Source organism: Nerophis ophidion, linkage group LG28, assembly GCF_033978795.1.
Source record: "Nerophis ophidion isolate RoL-2023_Sa linkage group LG28, RoL_Noph_v1.0, whole genome shotgun sequence".
NCBI classification, from domain to species: Eukaryota; Metazoa; Chordata; class Actinopteri; order Syngnathiformes; family Syngnathidae; genus Nerophis; species Nerophis ophidion.
The window spans coordinates 27,704,783-27,722,739 of NC_084638.1; the positions used below are offsets into that span (position 1 = coordinate 27,704,783).

At 40.4% G+C, this 17,957-nt stretch overlaps 2 protein-coding genes across 5 annotated transcripts in view; both read right to left on the reverse strand.

Annotated features, from left to right (window-relative positions):
* The window catches only part of LOC133545263 (BMP/retinoic acid-inducible neural-specific protein 3-like), a 1,164,151-nt gene that overhangs the window by 637,862 nt on the left and 508,332 nt on the right, over positions 1-17,957 (reverse strand). The window lies entirely within an intron of this gene.
* The window catches only part of LOC133545094 (phosphatidylinositol 4,5-bisphosphate 3-kinase catalytic subunit alpha isoform), a 95,551-nt gene that overhangs the window by 21,203 nt on the left and 56,391 nt on the right, over positions 1-17,957 (reverse strand). Inside the window, exons 15-17 of the mRNA XM_061890429.1 lie at positions 9,908-10,014; positions 8,650-8,771; positions 4,374-4,452 (exon numbers count right to left, since the gene is read on the reverse strand). Coding sequence (XP_061746413.1) covers positions 4,374-4,452; positions 8,650-8,771; positions 9,908-10,014 — 308 coding nt within the window. The remainder of the gene's footprint in view (positions 1-4,373; positions 4,453-8,649; positions 8,772-9,907; positions 10,015-17,957) is intronic.

A 17,957-nucleotide genomic window follows, 5' to 3' on the forward strand; every position in this document is an offset into this window, starting at 1 on the left:
TTGTGGGGGTAAAGAGCACTTTTTTCCTCCCAATGTTTATTTTGTGTTTTTTGCTTGTTATTACAAACATTTTGCAGTAAATCACAGGTGAAGTGAATACTATCCTTTCAAGTTATCATTTACCAAAGAACACTTTCAAATTGTAATTATTAGTATCCTTTAATCACTTGTATACAAGTGTATATATATATATATATATATATATATATATATATATGTACTATATATACTTACATACTCCATCTAAAAACATCCAGAAACTGCCAACTATATTCCATTTACATGACGTGACCTTAAAATTAACCAAATATGAGTGATAATGTTATTAAAAACCCAAATGCAGACTGACTATTTTAGCGGTGGAGTATTAGCAGTGAGCATATGCTAACTTACATTGCTATTTTTAACACACTGAGCCGACGGCTGCTTCTGCTGCGTTTCAAACTTGCTAAAAGTAAATTCTCGATTATAATTCATGCATCTCTCACCTGATAGTAGACACATGTGGCCATAGCCTGACAGGCTGGTCGACTTTGATATCCCGAGATGGCATAATAAGACCCCACACGATGCTTCTTGCAGGAACTTTTTTTAACCCTTCGTGAGGATTGCGATTGAATCTTTATCTAAACGGACTTATGTGAGCATCCTGTTGGTCCGCATCCCAGCGAGAATAGAAATATTACAGTAAGTGTTTGTTTTATTCTGTCTTGCTATTGTTGTTTTTATGTTTAGTACCTACCAATGCTGCAGATTCTAGTGTTGAGTGAAACTGCATCCATCACTCGGCTTCTAAAACTTTTTGCTCATCCTCTGTGTTCCGGCTCAAAAATATTGGTTACCATGTCATAATTTTTTCCAGAAGTAATACTTATTGGCTCTCACAAAGTCTGCTTGATTAGCATTGTTGTTGATGGGAAAGGGATCTTTGGTTACTAGCGCGACGTCACGCGACCACGTGACTGGCTTCCTCATCATTTCTCAAAATGGCTTGGGAATCTATGTGAGATTGATACTATTTTTATCATATCTATGTATTCGCAAACTTTGGAAGTCCTTTGGTGTCATAAGTCTGATATATATATATATATATATATATATATATATATATATATATATATATATATACATACACACACACACACACACATACATATATATATATATATATACACACATACATATATATATATATATATATACATATATATATATATATGTATATATATATATATATATATACATATACATATGTATATAAACACACAGATATACAGACAGGACTGTCTCAGAAAATTAGAATAGTGTGATAAAGTCATTAATTTTCTGTAATGCAACTAAAAACATGAAAATGTCATATATTCTGGATTCATTACACATCAACTGAAATATTGCAAGCCTTTTATTATTTTGATATTGCTGATTATGGCGTACAGCTTAAGAAAACTCAAAAATCATATCTCAAAAAATTAGAATATTTCCTCAGACAAAGTAAAAAAAAAAAAGATTTATAACAGCAAAACAAAATCAAACATTTGAAAATGTCAATTAATGCACTCAGTACTTGGTTGGGAATCATTTTGCACGGATTACTGCATCAATACGGCGTGGCATGGAGGATATCGGCCTGTGGCATTACTGAGGTGTTATGGATGCCCAGGATGCTTCAATAGCGGCCTTTAGCTCATTTGCATTAGTGGGCCTGGTATCTTTCAGCTTCTTCTTCACAATAACCCACAAATTCTCTGAGGTTCAGGTCAGGGGAGTTGGCAGGCCAATGGAGGGCAGTAATGCCATGGTCAGTACACCAGTTACTGCTGGTTTTGGCACTGTGGACAGGTGCCAGATCATGCTGGAAAATGAAATCATCTCCATAGAGCTTTTTAACAGATACAGCTTCAATAGTCGTATTCCCATGGTCAAGCCACTCCTGAACTCTAGAAAATGGAAGTTCCCTCAGTCAGCAATGGTTTGGGGAGGCATGTCAGCTGCTGGTTTTGGTCCACTGTGTTTCATCAAGTCCAGAGTCAATGCAGCTGACTTTCATCTGTTGTAAAGCTCTATGGAGATGACTTAATTTAATGACTTTTGACAAGAACAAGAAAGTTTGATCATATTACGCCTGTACTGGCTTCCTGTGCACTTAAGATGTGAGTTTAAGGTTTTACTAATTACGTATAAAATACTACACGGTCTAACTCCAGCCTATCTTGCCGATTGTATTGTACCATATGTCCCGGCAAGAAATCTGCGTTCAAAAGACTCCGGCTTATTAGTGATTCCTAGAGTCCAAAAAAAGTCTGCGGGCTATAGAGCGTTTTCCGTTCGGGCTCCAGTACTCTGGAATTCCCTCCCGGTAACAGTTCGAGATGCTACCTCAGTAGAAGCATTTAAGTCTCACCATAAAACTCATCTTTATACACTAGCCTTTAAATAGACCTTCTTTTTAGACCAGTTGATCTGCCGCTTCTTTTCTTTCTCCTATGTCCCCCCCTCCCTTGTGGAGGGGATCCGGTCCGATGACCATGGATGAAGTACTGGCTGTCCAGAGTCGAGACCCAGGATGGACCGCTCGTCGGGACCCAGGATGGACCGCTCGCCTGTGTATCGGTTGGGGACATCTCTACGCTGCTGATCCGCCTCCGCTTGAGATGGTCTCCTGTGGACGGGACTCTCGCTGCTGTCTTGGATCCGCTTGAACTGAACTCTCGCGGCTGTGTTGGAGCCACTATGGATTGAACTTTCACAGTATCATGTTAGACCCGCTCGACATCCATTGCTTTCAGTCCCCTAGAGGGGTGGGGGGGTTGCCCACATCTGAGGTCCTCTCCAAGGTTTCTCATAGTCAGCATTGTCACTGGCCTCCCACTGGATGTGAATTCTCCCTGCCCACTGGGTGTGAGTTTTCCTTGCCCTTTTGTGGGTTCTTCCGAGGATGTTGTAGTCGTAATGATTTGTGCAGTCCTTTGAGACATTTGTGATTTGGGGCTATATAAATAAACATTGATTGATTGATTGATTAATTGACATTTTCAAATGTTTGATTTTGTTTTGCTGTTATAAATCTTTTTTTTTACTTGGTCTGAGGAAATATTCTAATTTTTTGAGATAGGATTTTTTTAGTTTTCTTAAGCTGTATGCCATAATCAGCAATATTAAAATAATAAAAGGCTTGCAATATTTCAGTTGTTGTGTAATGAATCCAGATTGTATGACATGTTCATGTTTTTAGTTGCATTACAAAAAATAAAGGACTTTATCACAATTGAAAATAGCTTTAATATAGAGGCAACTTGTTCTTCCACTGGTACTTTAATGCATTGTTGCAGCTCGATGATTTATGAGCACGTCATGAAACCTGCGTTTGCGTTCTCAGGGGGTGTGGCCGTAGTGTGGAGAGCTGCGGGAAGAGAGGCTGAAGAGGCAGCGACGTGTGGGCGTGTTCAGGTGTGGAAATGCTTGCTTGAAAGTGGGTCTGTTGGTAATTTTCCGCTGGGGGGTGTCACTGATGTCATATTAATAAATATTTTTTAATCGTATTAGGTAGGGTCCCAAAAATCGACTGGTCGATTGCGTTCAAAGGGTTAGGGACCCATGGCGTAGAGCAGGGGTAGGGAACCTATGGCTCGGGAGCCAGATGTGGCTCTTTTGATGACTGCATCTGGCTCTCAGATAAATCTGAGCTGATGTTGCTTAAAACGATAAGTAATGAATAATTTCACTTGTCATGACAGTGTTAAAAATAATGTTCAAAATATAAAACATTCTCATGCATTTTTAATCCATCCATCCGTGCAAGAAGTTGCGTTAATGGTAAGAAGTTATTTAGTTATTATTGGTTAGTGTGGGGCTTGCCCTCCTGGGGGTTCTTCAGACCCCCAAGCACCGACATGAGAGCCTGTTTCAGGGTTGCAATATTGTTTTATTTTTCAATAAGTCTCTCAGTTGTTTTCCAGCAATTGTATTTCCAGCCCCAACCCAGTCTCTCCTCTTGGCTGCTGCTTATAACAGAGCGACAGGTGAATAGATAACAATGCCCAGGTGGGCCATCTACGCACCTGTCGCTGCAGGCCCGCAGGACACGCACCCTCCACAGTTAGCTTCAGAATAACAATGTTATTACAAAGAATAAGAGACCTATTATACTCTAGAAATGTTGGTCTTACTTAAAAATGCACGCGTTTAGTTGTGTTCAGTGTTAAAAAAAATATTATATGGCTCTTACTGAAATACATTTTAAAATATTTGGCTTTTCGGCTCTCTCAGCCAAAAAGGTTCCCGACCCCTGGCGTAGAGCAAAAAACATTAAAGTTCTCCGCAGCCTATTAATGAGCACCTGCATCCTTGCTGTCACGGTGAAAATAAGCGCCTACCTGAGATCAAGGCCTTGGTTCTGCCAGATGTTTTCCATTATCCTAATGATCTGCAGCGTCAGCATGTCCTGCCTCAGATCTGCAGTGGCACAGCCAGACAAGGACAGACAGCAAATTGAGTACCAATTAACAACTGCGCTTCTATAACTGCATGATGCATTATGGAGAACTGTCAAAGTCAGTTTGGTGACACGTAGTACAGCATAAGCAGATATGCATTTGGTCTTTATGAACTCCAAATAAAACAAGAAGATGATGAATGCCACAGCAAAGAAAACATATGGTAATAGAAATGGGCGATTTGTAGGGGTGTAACGGTACACAAAAATTTCGGTTCGGTACGTACCTCGGTTTAGAGGTCACGGTTCGATTCATTTTCGGTACAGTAAGAAAACAACAAAATATAAAATTTTGGGTTATTTATTTACCAAATTTGCAAAATCTTGCACCAGAAATATTTTTCTTAGTGGAATATTTGATGTGAAGTTATCGGAACCTTGGAGAGGTCAATAATTCATAATAACATTGATTTTGATTCAATATTATGACAGTTTGAAAGAAAAAAAACAGCTTTGTTTTATTAGTCCACATTGCAACTTTTTCTAAATTAAATTTCACCTTCAAGCTTTTTTATTTCACTTTTGTTATGTTTTTGTTTATTTTAATAGTATTTTTAGAATGTGCCGTGGGCCTTTAAAACATTAGTTGTGGGCTGCAAATGGCTTTCGGGGCACACTTTTGACACCACAGCTATAGATAATAAAAAACAAAATCTGATAAATCTATGGGTAAAAAGCAGAGCCTGGCGACGCATGCGCCCATCCATCCATTTTCTACCGCTTATTCCCTTTCGGGGTCGCAGGGGGCGCTGGCGCCTATCTCAGCTACAATCGGGCAGAAGGCGGGTTACACCCTGGACAAGTCGCCCCCTCATCGCAGGGCCAACACAGATGGACAGACAATATTCACACTCACATTCACACACTAGGGCCAATTTAGTGTTGCCAATCAACCTATCCCCAGGTGCATGTCTTTGGAAGTGGGAGGAGGCCGGAGTACCCGGAGGGAACCCACGCATTCACGGGGAGAACATGCAAACCCCACACAGAAAGATCCCGAGCCTGGATTTGAACCCAGGACTGCAGGACCTTCGTATTGTGAGGCAGACGCACTAACCCCTCTGCCACCGTGAAGCCCGCGACGCATGCGCGTTTATCATAACTCTCTCGCTCTCTCTGTCTCTGCCCCTCCCTCACGAATGTTGCTGCGTGCACAATTTGTTTTGTTTTTAACCCATTCTTAGCCCTGAACTGAACGTACATTGAAAATATATTCGCAACCCTAACTTAAAATGCCGGACATTTGAGGCATTTAAGAAACTCCACCCGGACAGCCCCGCAAAAGAGGACATATCTGGTGAAAAGAGGAGGTATTGTCAGTCTATTGTAGCCCAGTCGCTGGTTGCATGCCGTGTGTTGTGCCTCGGTGTGCATTGTTCACACAACGTGCGGTACGCTACTTAATATGTCCGTGTGGTACACCTCCGAACGAAACCCCCGTACCGAAACGGTTCAATACAAATACACATACCGTTACACCCCTAGAGATTTGGCCTAAAATCTACATTGTGATATATATTGCAGCCTCCTGTGACAACCTTATACCAAAAATTCCGGACTATAAGCCTTTACATATTTCCTACACAATGAACCCAGCGGCTAATAAAAGGGCGCGGCTAATTTATAGATTTTTCTTCACTAATGGCCTTAATGTTTTGTGTTAAATATAGTCATTAAACCCAAGCATAGGATTGAAATGGTGTTTTATTGTTTGTGCTATGGCAGAGGTGTCAAACTCATTTTAGATTGGGGGCCACATGGGGGAAAATATGTGGTAAAATCACGGCACAATCACTTAAAAATAAAAACAACTTCAGATTGTTTTCTTTGTTTGAAAATTGAACAAGCTCATTCTGAAAATGTACAACTTAAAATTTTTATATATTTTTTTTCAACAGCGACTTGTCCAGGGTGTACCCCGCCCTACGCTCGATTGTAGCTGAGATAGACACCAGCGACCCCAAAGGTAATAAGCGGTAGAAAATAGATGGATGGCACTTACATGTTGCGGTTAATAGTATTCCACCTTCATTTGTCGTCATTTATACTTTCTGAATAAATTATGTGATAATGTTCATCAGTCAACTAACTCATTGGTGTTCATTTACAATCTATCAAGATAAAAAAAACGTATCAAAATTGAACTACAGGATGTTATTTATGTAGTTTGCTAATTTTCCTCGACTGGTGCACTAACATGCGTTTTTTGTTATTTTTACATGTTTAGCAAAATCAAAAATAGAAACAAAGAATTGCTATTGCAACATCTAGTGGACACATCTAGAACCGCAGTTTCTTTCATTCAAAAATGTTGTCTCATTCTTATATATAGCAAGCTCATCTCGCAGACCTGGTAAAAACCTGTTCGCGGGCCATAAGTTTGACACCCCTGTGCTATGGCGACGTTTTTGGACAAGTTCGCTCACTGCAAGTGTTGCAGTTCAAAATGAAGCTAGCGCATGAGCTAACGTATTTAAAAGTGTCTTTGTTAGGTTTATTAACATACAATGGCATATTGTTTCAGTTTCGTAATTTCACCAAAACGTCACCCTGGACTTATTGAGTCTGTCTAGCTGATTGGGGAGCTAGCTTCTGCAGCTGGGGGGTCCATGACGATGACATCTGTATTGTTTGATCTGCCGTTTTCCTGCCATGTTACAGACAACGTATGGAAAAGTACGTAAATAAACATTTCAAAAATCTTCCTGACTAAATAACTTAATTTCACAACATATATATCTGCGGCTTTGTGTCCTGTGCGGCTATATGGAAAAAAAATAGTTTTTCTATAATTTAGTGTTTGCGGCTTATATCTTGGTGCACTTTATAGTCTGGAAAATACGGTATATCACAACGTATTTGTTATGTAAATAATAGAGCCATTTCAAAACGAGTTACAAATGCTCCTAATTTGGCTGCTAACGTGTGCAATTACATATTGCGTGTATATTGTAGTATTTTGTCAAAACTATTACTAAATTACTATTAATAGTATTTTACTTTCTGTCGTAACATGGTTTTATCAACACTTCTCTTAAAATGTAGCTCTGATTTTTTTGTCATATTAGTTTTGGGCGAAACTACATATTTATGTATCATTCCAATACCATTTATTTAGTCACTGGGGCAGTATTGTTCATACCAATGCTAAGACATAAAATTTTCAAGAAAATGTTTGATCACAATTTTATTAAGACAAAAACACAGGGTGATAGTGTAACAATATCAACTAAATATTTAAATAATTTCCTACTATTGGCTCTGTTGTAAATCTTTTTGCGGTTAAAGCGAAGCGTTGGTTTTCATCCAGGATGTCCCTGTACATTGCTGCTTCATCTTTCCCTCTATCCTGACATGTCTCCCCAGTTTGTGCCGCTCAAAAACATCCCACACACCATAATGCTACCATCACTATGCTTCACTGTGGGGATGGTATTGGCCTGGTAATGAGCGGTGCCTGGTTTACTCCAAACATGACACCTGGCAGAACATTGTTTCTCATGGTCTGAGTCTTTCGGGTGCATTTTGGAAAACGTTTTACTAAGAAATGGATTCCGTCTGGCTACTGTACAATACAGGCCTCATTAGTGGATGGTTGTCCTTCTGGAAGGTTCTCCTCTCTCCACAGATGAATGTTGTAGCTCTGACAGCGTGACCATCAAGTTCTTAGTCAACCTCCCTGACTAGACTAAGATGAATGCAACAATGTACAGAGACATCCTCAATGTAAACAAACGCTTCCAATCAAACCTGATGGAACTCCTGAAGGTGTACATAAAGTACTATCTAAGAGGAAAAGGCGAAACAGCCCAAAGATAGGTGTGCCGAGCTTGTGGTATTGTATTCAAAAAGACTTGAGCTCGTAATTGCTGCCAAAGGTGCATCAACAAAGTATTGAGCAAAGGCTGTGAATACTTATGTCCATGTGATTTTTTATTTTTAATAAATGTATTAAATACATTTATTTAATAAATTTTAATTTAAAAATTAAAACTTATCACATTGTCATTGAGGGGTATTGTGTATAGAATTTTGAGGACAAAAAATTATTTAAAAAATGTTGGAATCAGGCTGTAACATAACAAAATGTGGAAGAAGGTAAGGGCTGTGAATACTTTCCGGATGCACTGTATATGGTAACATCATAAAGAACTCACCATCTCCATTTTTAAATATGATTTCGTTGTTCTGAAACAGGAGCTCTGACATCAAATCTGGATTTTCCCAATTTAGCCACAAAGGTCGCTTGGCAGATGACATCATTCGGCATTCCTCCAAACTGAAAAGGGAGCGAATGAAAAGCAGGGAAAAGGAGTGAATAGTAGGGGTGTAACGGTACGTGTATTTGTATTGAACCGTTTCGGTACGGGGGTTTCGGTTCGGTACGAGGGTGTATCGAACGAGTTTATATCCTAAAATCTTAACAAGCTGCTCTGCTTTCTGCCTCTGTCTGAGCAGTGAGCACCCAGCATTGTCTCGCCTACACAACCATCTCATTGGTTACATACAAAGCCAATCAGCAGTGCGTAATCAGAACGCATGTTGTAAATGCTTCATTGTCGAGCAGACATGTGTTTAGCAGCGGACATCGTACACTCCCCAAATTATAAAAAAAAAACACTTTCCGGTCACAACTATTACAAACATCACTATGAGCCCGTTGACATTCTAGAAACTTAAACTGTAGTTCAGCTCGCTCACAGTTTTGGCTTGAGGTGATGTAAAGGCTAATTAGCTTTTAGCGTTACGTTAGCTCATTTTGCTGTGCGTGCGCGTGTGTGCGTGTGTTAGGGGCAGCAAAGCCCTGTCTGTCGGTTATTTCACATGAACTCCATAGATTTCAGGGATGAATAGTCTCTCCTATTGCAATTGTACTATTTTTCAGCTATAGTTACATTAATCATATGTAATGTAGCAGCCTAGTTTTGAATGGCAGGGTCCCTGCTATCACATGTTGACAAAAATACAACATTTACATAATAAAAGTCAACAACAGGCTTCCCAAATGCTGTAATAAATCAAGCACGATGAGTTGACTTGAAACTGTTTAATGTTGCACTTTTTATAGGTAGAAGAAAGGTTTTGTCATTTTATTTAATCAAACCAACAACTTGAGGCAGTTTAATGTGGATTAACGTGGGCAGAATTATTATAGTGTTCCCAATGTTAAAAGGATCAAGCCATTGATTACAAATTTGGTAAATAACCCAAAAATTCATATTTGTTTGTTTTCTTACTGTACCGAAAATGAATCAAACCGAGGTACGTACCGAACCGAAATTTTTGTGTACCGTTACACCCCTAGTGAATAGCTCCACATTGTTTGATTTTACTGCAATTAAAAGACATTTATCCCCTGCAAAACTGATGAGATGTCAACCCTTTCAGGTGAGTTACAAAGGGAGTCTGCAGTACCGGAGGTTTCCTAGTTGATGTGCCGGATTCAACGGGGAGGTGAAGTTCTGCAATGCGTCCATATAGTCAGGCCTCCTCATCTGCTCCACTAGAAACTTCATTTGAACCTGAGCGCAGAGAAACAAGTCAATCAATAATACTCCAGATGCCAACAGCTAAAGGAGTCTATTCGGGGCAGTAAAAGGAAGCACAGCCGATCTGCTGGTTTACTTCAGCAAAATTATCCTTTCTTCAGCGTGATGTAACACGACTTTGCTGTGGGCTGAGAGGGAGGATAAACACCCACGAGCTAGTTCTACTGTCCGCAACTCTTTGAAATACCAAGCAACGATGAGGAAAAGTGTCAGAAATCTACCACTCTTTTGTCCCCCCCCCCCAAAAAAAAAACAAGTAATGCAAGAGGTTTGCATCTTTACAGTTTGGGACGATTGATACATGTCGACTTACTGTACATGGAAAACACTATGATTTGATAAGATTTTATACAATTAAATCTGATTTGAGGCAATTTTGTACAGTATAGGCCAGGGGTCGGGAACCTTTTTGGCTGAGAGAGCCAAAATGCAAAATATTTTTAAATATATTTCCGTAGGAGCCATATATTTTTTTTAACACTGAACACAACCAAACACGTGCATTTTTAAGTAAGACCAACATTTCTAGAGTGTAATAGGTCTCTCATTCTTTGTAATAACATTGTTATTCTGAAGCAAACTGTGGAGGGGGCGTGGCTTGCGGGCCTGCAGCGACAGGTGCGTAGATGGCCCACCTGGGCCTTGTTATCTAATCACCTGTCGCTCTGTTATAAGCAGCAGCCAGGAGGAGAGACTGGGTTGGGGCTGGAAATACTATTGCTGGAAAGCAACTGAGAGACTTATTGAAAAATAAAACAATATTGTAACCCTGAAACAGGCTCTCATGTCGGTGCTTGGGGGTCTGAAGAACCCCCAGGAGGGCAAGCCCCACACTAACCAATAATAAATAATAAATATAAATAAATGGGTTGTACTTGTATAGCGCTTTTCTACCTTCAAGGTACTCAAAGCGCTTTGACACTACTTCCACATTTACCTATTCACACACACATTCACACACTGATGGAGGGAGCTGCCATGCAAGGCGCCAACCAGCACCCATCAGGAGCAAGGGTGAAGTGTCTTGCTCAGGACACAACGGACGTGACGAGGTTGGTACTAGGTGGGATTTGAACCAGGGCCCCTCGGGTTGCGCACGGCCACTCTTCCACTGCGCCACGCCTTCCCTGAAATAAATAACTTCTTACCATCGACGCAACTTCTTGAACAAAACGGATGGATGGATTAAAAATGCATGAGAGTGTTTTATATTTTGAACATTATTTTTAACACTGTGATTACAAATGGAATTATTCATTACTTATCGTGTTAAGCAACGTCAGTTCAGATTTATCAGAGAGCCAGATGCAGTCATCAAAAGAGCCACAGGTTCCCTACCTCTGGTATAGGCCAGAACTTTGGACACACTTTCTCTTTTCCATGCATTTTCTTTATGGTCATGACTATTGTAGATTGTCATTGAGGGCATCAAAACTATGACACCTATGAAGTAAACCATTTCGGGTGACTACTTCTTGAAACTCATTGAGAGAATGCCAAGAGTGTGTAGAGCAGGGGTCGGGAACCTTTTTGGCTGAGAGAGCCAAGAAGTCAAATATTTTAAAAATGTATTTCCGTAAGAGCCGTAAAATATTTTCTTTAACCCTGAGTACAATTAAAGGCGTGCATTTTTAAGTAAGACAAACATTTCTAGAGTATAATAGGTCTCTTATTGTTTGTAATAACATTGTTATTCTGAAGCTAACTGTGGAGGGGGCGTGGCCTGCGGGCCTGCAGCGAAGCGGGGTGTTGCCAGGACCGGCCTCGAAATCAGTGACAGGTGCGTAGACGGCCCACCCGGGCCTTGTTACCTAATCATATGTTATAAGCGTTAGCTAGGAGGAGAGACGGGGTTGGTGCTGGAGCCAGAGCGCGAGCGAGAACGAAAGAGAAAAAGACAATTGCTGCAAAGCAACTGAGAGACTTATTGAAAAATGAAAATATTGTAACCCTGCAACAGGGTCTCATGTCGGTGCTTGGTGGTCTGTAGAACCCGCAGGAGGGCAAGCCCCACACTAACCAATAATAAATAAATAACTTCTTACCATCAACGCAACTTCTTGAACAGGTGCGGTAGAAACGGATGGATGGATTAAGAATGCACAAGGATGTTTAATATTTTGAACATTATTTTTAACACTGTGATTACAATTGGAATTATTCATTACTTATCGTGTTAAGCAACGTCAGTTCAGATTTATCTGAGAGCCAGATGCAGTCATCAAAAGAGCCACATCTGGCTCTAGAGCCATAGGTTCCCTACCCCTGGTATAGGCCAAAACTTTGGACACACTTTCTCTGTTCAATGCATTTTCTTTATTGACATGACTATTGTAAATTGTCATTGAAGGCATCAAAACTATGACACCTATTAAGTAAACCATTTCAGGTGACTACTTCTTGAAACTCATCGAGAGAATGCCAAGAGTGTGTAGACTTTCATTTTACATTTTAAATAATCGTAGGTTAATTTGATAAATGTCGCATTGTTTATCTTCAAATAAATACACTTTATAAGAGATTAGCAAACAAGTATTTGTGTTGCTTTTTTGACATGATAAAGAGAACCATGTCATTCTATTCACTACATTACACTTGAAGCCCTTTGAAAGCGCCTCTCGTAATAATAAGTGATTATTTAATTTTCACTTTTGCCATACATTTGTTGGTCAAATGCTTTCGACTTGGTATCTTGTACAGAGGCGCCAAAGTACTTAGGATGTCCCTCATTCTCTCCAAGACTACAGTTTCAAGTAATAACATTATAACTTTGTCTCAAGCTAATGCTATGGTTAGTTTTTGCTTGATAAATGCCTTGAATATCCGTGTCGTTGCCTTATACAAGCCTTCTCATCGCCAGTCTCTCCATGTTTGTGATGATTAGTCGTGCTACAGCCTCTGCATTAAGTCCTTTTTTTTTTTAAATATAAATTTCTTCCAAACTTGACTTAAGTCTCTGTGTCGCATTTTGTCTTTTCTTCTTCTTCAACTTGTTTACATTTCACTGAGACACTGAGCACAAATGGCTTCCAGCAGTGTAGCAGATACATTCAACCCATAAATAACTTTGTATTCAGCCGGTTTATATTACATTTTGACTGATCCAGGGACCCATGTATTGATGCACTCACATCTTTAAAATCAAAACATATTTCTCTTTCATATCAGCTATTTGTTAGTCCGAATCAATGTTGTTCTTGACAACCATCTTACATTTAGTCTTAGTCTTTTGGACTAAAATGCTTATTAGTTTTAGTCACATTTTAGTCACTTTTATAAGTGATAGTTTTAGTCCAGTTTTAGTCGACGAAAACTCAAAAGGGTTTTAGTCTAGTTTTAGTCCAAAAAAAAAGAATAAAAAGTATAATATGAGTATATAAGTATAGTCTTTGAACAAATTAATTTAGGTCAGTAAGTATTGGAGATTGCTGTTGGGCAGTGTCACACAGCAGATCTATAAGTTCAACCCATTGTAAGCTTGCAGATCTGCTATTTTCACAAATAATAACAATAAACGAATGGTTTTAGACATATAAAATTTCCACCCAACAGAGAATTTCTGATCCAAGAATTGTGTATTACACACAGATAAAGTGGTAACAGGGTTCATTACTCCAAAAAAGCTAAAAAAAAGAAAAACATTCATCCATCCATCCATCCATCATCTTCCGCTTATCCGAGGTCGGGTCGCGGGGGCAGCAGCCTAAGCAGGGAAGCCCAGACTTCCCTCTCTCCAGCCACTTCGTCTAGCTCTTCCCGGGGGATCCCGAGACGTTCCCAGGCCAGCCGGGAGACATAGTCTTCCCAACGTGTCCTGGGTCTTCCCCGTGGCCTCCTACCAGCTGGACGTGCCCTAAACACCTCCCTAGGGAGGCGTTCGGGTGGCATCCTGACCAAATGCCTGAACCACCTCATCTGGCTCCTCTCGATGTGGAGGAGCAGCGGCTTTACGTTGAGCTCCTCCCGGATGGCAGAGCTTCTCACCCTATCTCTAAGGGAGAGCCCCGCCCCACGGCGGAGGAAACTCATTTCGGCCGCTTGTACCCGTGATCTTATCCTTTCGGTCATGACCCAACGCTCATGACCATAGGTGAGGATGGGAACGTAGATCGACCGGTAAATTTAGAGCTTTGCCTTCCGGCTCAGCTCCTTCTTCACCACAACGGATCGGTACAACGTCCGCATTACTGAAGACGCCGCACCGATCCGCCTGTCGATCTCACGATCCACTCTTCCCCCACTCGTGAACAAGACTCCTAGGTACTTGAACTCCTCCACTTGGGGCAGGGTCTCCTCCCCAACCCGGAGATGGCACTCCACCCTTTTCCGGGCGAGAACCATGGACTCGGACTTGGAGGTGCTGATTCTCATTCCGGTCGCTTCACACTCGGCTGCGAACCGATCCAGTGAGAGCTGAAGATCCCGGCCAGCAATTGTGGCTTTATTTCTCAGAATTTGTTAAAGTACAATGAACATAAACATGCTCAAAATATGAGTGATGGCTGAGGAACACTAATGCTCGACTTGGCCCTGTCTGCCAGTGCAAATACAACAGATATCATACAACCCCACTCTATCTTTTATTTGTGCAAACCGTGTAATAAAAATAATAAATAAATTCCTGAGGTACAGTGAGGTAGGTTGTAAGTTATACCAGAGAGTTATACTGTACATACTTGAAAGTATGAAACAAACATGCTCTTAAGTTTTTGGAACAAAATAGACCACCCTGTAAATACTGTAAACACTAGTAAATTCAATAAATAAAAACAACAACAACAGTGTTTAATATGAATTAGAGGAGGGCTTGTCTCATAACAAGAACAAACTTAATATCACAATTTCATATCTGTATCTGTACTAATAAAGCTAGCAGACTCTACGTATAACAGTAACTGGACCTGTTTAACATATCAAGTTACGTGCTGAAAGAAGTACTCACAAAGAGATAACCACACCGTCACTGAATATAAACATGCTGCTAAAGTAACACACACATATTGAATTGACGTTAGCGTAACAAAAGCTAACTTGAGCCTGAAGTTAGCAGCCTATTTGCGCCAGGAGTATGTGGAAAACGTACTAATGTGGCATGGCGTAGTGGGTAGAGCGGCCGTGCCAGAAACCCGAGGGTTGCAGGCTCGCTTCCCACCTATTGACATCCAAATCGCTGCCGTTGTGTCCTTGGGCAGGACACTTCACCCTTGCCCCCGGTACCGCTCACACTGGTGAATGAATGATGAATGAATGATTGGTGGTGGTCGGAGGGGCCGTAGGTGCAAATATGCAGCCACGCTTCCGTCAGTCTACCCCAGGGCAGCTGTGGCTACATATGTAGTTTACCACCACCAGGTGTGAATGAATGATGGGTTCCCACTTCTTGTGAGCGCTTTGAGTATCTAACAATAGAAAAGCGCGATATACATCTAATCCATTATTATTATTATTATAATGTATTAGCTTACTATGACATTTGTCGATTATGTTAACAGCATTTGTAACTTATCTTCGAAAAAATATCCTTGTGGCGAGCCTTAAAGGGGAACATTATCACAATTTCAAAAGGGTTAAAAACAATAAAAATCAGTTCCCAGTGGCTTGTTGTATTTTTTGAAGTTTTTTTCAAAATTTTACCGGTCTCGGAATATCCCTAAATAAAGCTTTAAAGTGCCTTATTTTCGCTCTCTGCGAAGACACTGGCCATTTCCCTGTGACGTCACACAGTGCTGCCAATGTAAACAAACAATGGGAATACCACAGCAAGATATAGCGACATTAGCTCGGATTCAAACTAGGATTTCAGCGACTTAAGCGATTCAACAGATTACGCATGTATTGAAACAGATGGTTGGAGTATGAAAGTATTGAAGGAACTGAAGCTATTGAGCGAATAGCTATTGATGCTATTCATAGCCATAGCATGGCCGAATAGCTGCGTTAGCATCGCCGGTAAAATGTGCGGACCAAACGATCAGGACTTTCGCATCTTTTGACATTGGAGCAACTTAAATCCGTCGATTGGTAAGTGTTTTTTTCGCATTAAATGTGGGTGGAAGGAAACGTAATATAGTTGCAAATGCATCTGCAGGTTATCCATACATCTCTGTGCCATGTCTGCTTTAGCACCGCCGGTAAATAGCATGTTAGCATCGATTAGCGTAGCATGTTAGCATCGATTAGCTGGCAGTCAACATCAACAAAACTCACCTTTGTGATTTTGTTGACTATCGTTGCAAATGCATCTGCAGGTTATCCATACATCTCTGTGCTATGTCTGCTTTAGCACCGCCGGTAAATAGCATGTTAGCATCGATTAGCGTAGTACGTTAGCATCGATTAGCTGGCGGTCAACATCAACAAAACTCACCTTTGTGATTTCGTTGACTATCGTTGCAAATGCATCTGCAGGTTATCCATACATCTCTGTGCCATGTCTGCTTTAGCACCGCCGGTAAATAGCATGTTAGCATCGATTAGCGTAGCATGTTAGCATCGATTAGCTGGCAGTCAACATCAACAAAACTCACCTTTGTGATTTCGTTGACTATCGTTGCAAATGCATCTGCAGGTTATCCATACATCTCTGTGCCATGTCTGCCTTAGCATCGCCGGTAAAATGTGGAGACACTCCAGCACATTCAATGGGGGTCTGGCGGCAGACATTTTGGCATCTTCGGGCCAGTGGTGCAACTTGAATCCCTCCCTGTTAGTGTTGTTACACCCTCCGACAACACACCGTCGAGGCATGATGTCTCCAAGGTTCCAAAAAATAGTCAAAAAAACGGAAAATAACAGAGCTGAGACCCGGTGTTTGTAATTAGGGATGTCCCGATACAACTTTTTCACTTCCGATACGATACCGATATTGTAGCCTTGAGTATTTGCCGATACCGATATTAATACGATACGATATAGGCACGAATCATACATATATTTATTCCTTATTTGTTTTGTAGAATGTTAGAAAAGGCTTGATAAAGTGATGTTACTGTTACTGATGTTGTAGTGTTAAAACAGAAAACAATAGTCAGCAAGAGTAGGTATAGGAAAAACCGACCCATTTATTATTAACCAATTGGTTACATAAATTTTAACCTTCAACATAAGAGTATTACCTCAACAAATCCAATAAAAACAAAATGTTATATTTAAAGTGCAAAATAACCACTAATACCAACATAAATATACAATTGAATAGAATAAATTAAAAATAAATTAGAAGACCCTGAAAAATAACTAAATCCAATAAAAAAAACAAAAAACGTTTTAAAGTGCAAACAATTCAAGTTCACTTCAGTTATTTTTTTACTGTCAGCATATGTTGGAAACAACTGTGGGCAGGGACAAAAACCACAAAAACAACACAATATTGTCCACTGTCCAACTGCTCTAAATTAAGAGTTCACAGCTCCAGTTTCACTGACTGACTATGCCCAAAACAATGTAGTAATTACTCTTAGTCTTCACTGAAGAATAGTGTAAACACAATAAACATATCACTCTAATAACAAGAGCATAAAACAAATAATAATCAGTCAGTGCTGACTACCCTTACTACTCCTCCTCCTCCTTCTCCACTTTCTGCAGTCCGAGCATAATGTGGAGATTTTTTTTTAAGAAGATAAGCATTTCGGCATGGTGTGAGTTAAAATACTTCCACACAGCCAACATCACTACACTTTGCTGAGCACACGCGTTGTCGTCGTTGTGATCACGTGGGCTGTGCATGCTGGATCAGAGACGCTCTTCTTCCGCGGCCGCCACCAGCGTTAAGGGGCATTGCCGCCACCTACTGTGTTGGAGTGTGATCAAACCAGTCACCTATTATAGAAGCGCTGCAGCGGCAAATGGACAGCTTATATCGGAGTTTTTAGATTCAGTCCGATAAAATCCGATATTCACTTTTTTGGCTAATA